Below are 5,917 nucleotides of genomic sequence, written 5' to 3'. Positions count from 1 at the left end.
AATTAATAAATATTAAATTCATTAACTAATATTAGTCAAAATAATTATACTTAAGGTTCGACATTAAACAAAATCTAACATCGAAATTCAAAACTCTGCTATAATTAATAACATGGAATTAATTATGTCTTGACTTCAATGAGTTGACCATTTTTCAATAGCATGTATCTGAATGTCTATGAATATGAATAATATGAGGATCTGAACAATTTTAATTTTTTATCTTTTAATTAAATTTGAAATTATCTTATTTTAACCCATCAAATTATTTATATATTTTTTAAAATTTTGAATCATTTTATTCAAATAATATATTTTATTATAAAATATTTAGTTTTTAATAAAGCAAATTATAAAAAAACTTCCCAAAAGCAGTTACAAGGAGGTGTGAGTTTTATATAGGAATTATACCTATAAATTTTTTTAAGTAAAAAGTTGTGTTTTATATTTTATATATACACAACTTATAAGTTTTTTTTTCTATAAAAAGAAATCCGTCTATATTTGTTATTTGCACTTTTTTTTTTTAGTTTTTTAATCAAACAATTTCTAGCATGTCCAAAATACTAAAGACACTCAAATACTAGCATGTCCAAAATTCCACCAATTGGCAATTTCTGATAATTTCACTACGGAATTTGACCTATAGTGGATGCTAAGCAAGGGTTGTTTTCGAAGAGTTGAAAGAGGTTTCTGGGTCAGAGAGAGAGAAAGAGGACAACGGGTTACACTGAATTGAAATTTCTCTTCTTTTTCTTTTCTTTACCTTTTCTTTTTCATTTCTTTTTGGTTTTCAATTTAAGAAGCAAATCGTACAGTGCAGATATCAAACCAAACCGGTTTGTTTTGGTTAACCTTCTCTCTTAGTAAAAAGAGAATTCGCAGTGACCGGTGCTTTAATTATGCTGCCGAGACTTGAATAAAGAGAGAGAGGGATATTTCTTCACCTTTGATGGCTATTCAGGTGTTTTGTAGAATGTGTCTCGCTACTGATTGAGCTTCTTGGGTTCTATTAGTTGTCCTTTGATTCTTCTTGAAACCCATTTCTCCAAAATTCTGTTTTCAATTTTCTTGTTGCTGCGAGTTGCCTTGCAAATTTTGGGATCTGGGTTCTAGGGTTTGAGCTTTTGACTTTCTCTCTCTTTCGGTTTCTTTTCGTTCGGTACCCTTCTCTCTCCTCTGAGACACTGTGTATTGAATTCTATTCTGGGTTCTGGACAAAATAAAAGTTTTCTTTGTCTTTGTTGGTTTTCTCGTGAAATGGTGAGCTGAGTTGTTTGCTTATCTCTCAAACAAAAACTCATGTTTCATGAATTGGATTGTTGGGGACTTGGGGTGGTGTGGTCTTTAAAGATTCCAGATTCCTTATCTTTTGTTGGTGAAGGAGTTGAAGCTGAATTTGTTATAGATTGATGTGATGGGCTAAAGTAAAGCCTGTTGTTTTGTGGTGTTTGAAGTGTGGGAAAGAATCTGAGATTGGTTTGTGTGAGGAGAGGAGAAAGGCAGCATGCATCTGTCACTATGGAAGCCCATTTCTCACTGTGCTGCAATGATCATGGACAAGAAGAGCAGGAGGAAGGATGAATCCAATGTTGACATAAAGAGAAACCCATCAATGCTTCGGAAGCTGCAAGAAAACAAGCTCAGGGAAGCCCTTGAAGAGGCTTCTGAAGATGGCTCACTCTCCAAATCTCAAGACATAGACCAGCCGGACTCTGCTGCCAACCAGGATGATGGCCTTGGGAGATCCCGATCGCTTGCCAGGCTGCACGCCCAGCGCGAGTTCCTTCGAGCCACCGCTCTTGCGGCGGAGCGCATCTTCGAGTCTGAGGAGGAAATTCCCAGCCTCCAGGAAGCGTTTTCCAAGTTCCTTACCATGTACCCTAAGTACCAGTCCTCTGAGAAGGTTGATCAGTTGAGGTCTGATGAATACTCACATTTGTCTCCCAAGGTATGCCTTGATTACTGTGGTTTTGGACTCTTCTCTTTTGTTCAGACAATTCATTACTGGGAGTCTTCTACGTTTAGCTTGTCTGAGATTACTGCAAATTTGAGTAACCATGCACTTTATGGTGGTGCCGAGAGAGGAACTGTTGAGCATGATATAAAGGCTAGGATTATGGACTATTTGAATATCCCTGAGAATGAGTATGGCCTTGTTTTTACTGTCAGCAGAGGATCAGCTTTTAAGCTGCTTGCTGAATCATACCCTTTCCACACAAACAAAAAGTTGTTGACCATGTTCGACCATGAGAGCCAGTCCGTTGCTTGGATGGGTCAGAGTGCTAGGGAGAAAGGTGCTAAAGTGTATAGTGCTTGGTTTAAATGGCCAACCCTCAAACTCTGTTCCACTGATTTGAGAAAACAGATTTCCAACAAGAAGAAGAGGAAGAAGGATTCAGCGACTGGTCTTTTTGTGTTCCCAGTTCAGTCTAGAGTAACTGGGGCTAAGTATTCGTACCAGTGGATGGCCTTGGCCCAGCAGAACAACTGGCATGTCTTACTGGATGCCGGTTCGTTGGGCCCCAAGGACATGGATTCACTTGGCTTGTCCCTCTTTCGGCCAGATTTTATAATCACTTCATTTTACAGGGTTTTTGGATATGATCCCACAGGCTTTGGGTGTCTTCTGATCAAGAAATCTGTGATGCAAAGCCTTCAAAATCAGTCTGGTTGTACTGGGTCTGGAATGGTGAAGATTACCCCGGAGTTTCCAGTGTATTTGAGCGATTCTGTAGATGGTTTGGATAAATTTGTGGGAATTGAAGACGATGAAATCACTGGGCTGGGTGACAAGACTTCTGAAACTCGTCAGGGAACACAGTTGCCTGCCTTTTCTGGTGCATTCACATCTGCTCAGGTCAGAGATGTGTTCGAGACTGAAATGGATCAAGACAGCTCCGAAAGAGATGGAACTAGCACCATATTTGAGGAGACGGAGAGCATATCTGTTGGAGAGATGATAAAAAGTCCTGTGTTCAGTGAGGACGAGTCATCGGACAATTCATTTTGGATTGATTTGGGTCAGAGTCCATTGGGATCTGATGGTGTAGGTCAATCGAATAAACACAAGATAGCTTCCCCCCTACCACCTTTCTGGTTCAATGGGAGGAGGAACCAGAAGCAACCTTCACCAAAACCAACATCTAAGATGTATGGCAGTCCGATGTACGATGACAGAGAGGTAAACCTAGGTGCTAATGAGGACCGCCGTGTGCTGTCATTTGATGCGGCTGTCCTGATGTCACAGGAACTTGACCGGGTCAAAGAGGTGCCTGAAGAAGAGCATGTCGAGGAAGTTGATCATTATTCAAGAAATGGTAATGGATCAGATCATCTGCATGTGGATGAGATCCTGGAAGAACCTGGAACCAGTGAGGCAGTCAATAATGGATCTTGGCTCAATAATTCATCTTCTCTTGCTCGGCATCAAAGCTTGGAGAATGGCTCTACCTCTGAAATATGCGCTGATGTCAAAGAGAGTGCCATAAGAAGGGAAACAGAAGGTGAATTCAGGCTGTTGGGTAGGAGAGAAGGGAATCGTTATGGTGGTGGTAGGTTTTTTGGTTTGGAAGAGAATGAAGCCACCAGTAGGGGAAGAAGAGTGTCATTTAGCATGGAAGATAACCGTAAAGAGTACCTTAGCCAGACCCTAGAACCGGGGGACGTATCTGCAACTAGCTTTGATGATGAAGAGGTGACAAGTGATGGAGAATATGGTGATGGACAGGACTGGGGCAGGAGAGAACCAGAGATAGCATGTCGTCATATTGACCATGTCAATATGCTTGGTCTCAATAAAACTACACTTAGACTTCGGTTTTTGATAAATTGGCTCGTTACCTCGTTACTGCAACTGAAGTTGCCTGCGTCTGATGGGGGTGAAAAAGCAAATCTTGTCCACATATATGGTCCGAAAATAAAATATGAAAGAGGTGCAGCTGTGGCTTTCAATGTGAGGGACATAAGTAGGGGGCTAATCAATCCAGAGATTGTTCAAAAGCTTGCTGAAAAAGAAGGAATCTCTCTTGGTCTTGGTTTTCTTAGTCATATACAGATTCTTGATAGCTCAAGACAGAATCGGGGAGCTCCCAATCTTGAAGATACAACTCTTTGCAGGCCAATGGAGAATGGTCGGCGTGATGGAAAAGGTAGCTTTGTAAGGCTTGAAGTTGTTACGGCTTCACTGGGCTTTCTAACGAATTTTGAGGATGTATATAAATTGTGGGCTTTTGTGGCTAAGTTTCTGAACCCAACATTTATCAGAGAAGGTGGTCTTCCTACTGTTCAAGAAGGCTCTGAGACATGAGATGGCAAAGTTGCTCGCGACTTCAATGAATTTTGGAAACTGAACATGAAAGATTATTTGTGAGAAGTTGCCAAAAGGGGCAGCAGGCAAAGCTGCGGGAAGAATGAATTGATTGATGATGATTTGTAAGCTCCTATTAGACGCAAACTTATTTTCTGCATCGAAGCAAGATAGGGCAAGCGGGGTGGATTTGTTAATTCATGTTTCTTGTTGCTTACATTTTTAATTTTCCTATTTTGTTTTTCGAGCTGCTTGTAGAGTTGGCTTTAGAGATTTGTTCCAGATGGGAAAGCCATGGTGTACTTTGAAGCAAGATTGTATGGGTAGAACTTCTACTGATATATGCTTAGCTTCTGTTGCGTACGAAGGATTTCCAACTTCTGTAAAAATGTAGTGTTCATTTTCATGCTATACTTTACCATACCATCCAATTGGTGTTTTCTTTGACGACATAAATTACCAAAATGTTGGTGAAACTTTAGTATTTGACTTGAGGTGAGAACGGAATCGAGCACAGTGGAATGAATGTGCTTTTCTTTGGCCATTTGTTTTCCTCGTTTTTATTACCACATTACAGACTCCTCAATCCTAAACAATGTACTTTTCAAAAAAAATTCCATACAGTTGACAGTCTGGTGATGAAGTCTGTTGATAACGATTGGTCCTAGTTTTAAGGAAAAAGGTGAGAACAAGAAAGGACAAAGTGACCAATATGTTGTGCTTTTTCCAAAATGGTTTTTGACCTTTATATGGATTGGGTCCTGTTAACAATTGCCTAGGACATTGTTAAGAAACATTAAATGCATATTGGAACAAATAAAAATATAAAAATAGTATTAAATACATATATCAATAATAATTCAATTATATTTAAATGACCAAATAACCCATCACATCACATTTGTTTTTTATTTATTTATTTTCTTATTATTTTTTCTTTTTAATAATTTGGTCACCCACCTAACTAATGGAGACTGTTTCTTCCTGCACCTCCATATCTTCTTCTGGCACCTCCATACACAACATGAAAATACAATTCTATCCTTCTTGCGCCACCCTCATATAATAGCTTCCGGATTATGTAATCCAGAAACGCATTTGAAAAAAGACTTCCGGATTACATAATTCGGAAGTTAAAAAAGACTTCCGGATTATATAATCTGGAAAGTAATCATGCATATGAAAAAAGACTTCCGGATTATATAATCCGGAAGCTAATTACAAATTTAAAAAATGACTTCCGGATTATGTAATCCGGAATACTACAGAGGGGCATTTTTGGAAATACGAAAATCTATGGAGGTGAGAGAAGAAGGTATGGAGGTGCAGGAAGAAGCAGCCACTAATGGATGTATTGAACTTGTTAGCGCCCACTTACACTCTATACAATGTTTTTTCTTATCAACACACCCCACACAATGTAATACAATCAGGGGTGTTTCCTACTGCACCCCATAAAAATGGTAAAATGACGAAAATGATTGTGGTGAGTTGAAATTGGTTCTCATGGAAGAAAAATGATTAAGATGGGTGTTCCTCATGGACGCATACAAGTTGCAATGGAATTGTCGGGCTTAACTTGTCTTGTTGGTACAAGTTATGACACGA

At 39.2% G+C, this 5,917-nt stretch overlaps 1 protein-coding gene across 1 annotated transcript; it reads left to right on the top strand.

Annotated features, from left to right (window-relative positions):
- Window positions 1-601: 601 nt before the first annotated feature.
- LOC137808351 (uncharacterized) lies at window positions 602-4,740 on the top strand. Its single transcript, XM_068609422.1, has one exon. It carries the CDS (start codon window positions 1,508-1,510, stop codon window positions 4,307-4,309), a length of 2,802 nt encoding a protein of 933 aa, XP_068465523.1. The 5' UTR covers window positions 602-1,507; the 3' UTR covers window positions 4,310-4,740.
- The last annotated feature ends 1,177 nt before the right edge of the window (window positions 4,741-5,917 follow it).

This window comes from Phaseolus vulgaris, chromosome 3 (genome assembly GCF_000499845.2).
Source record: "Phaseolus vulgaris cultivar G19833 chromosome 3, P. vulgaris v2.0, whole genome shotgun sequence".
Classification (NCBI taxonomy): Eukaryota; Viridiplantae; Streptophyta; class Magnoliopsida; order Fabales; family Fabaceae; genus Phaseolus; species Phaseolus vulgaris.
This window is presented reverse-complemented; position numbering and strand designations above follow the sequence as displayed.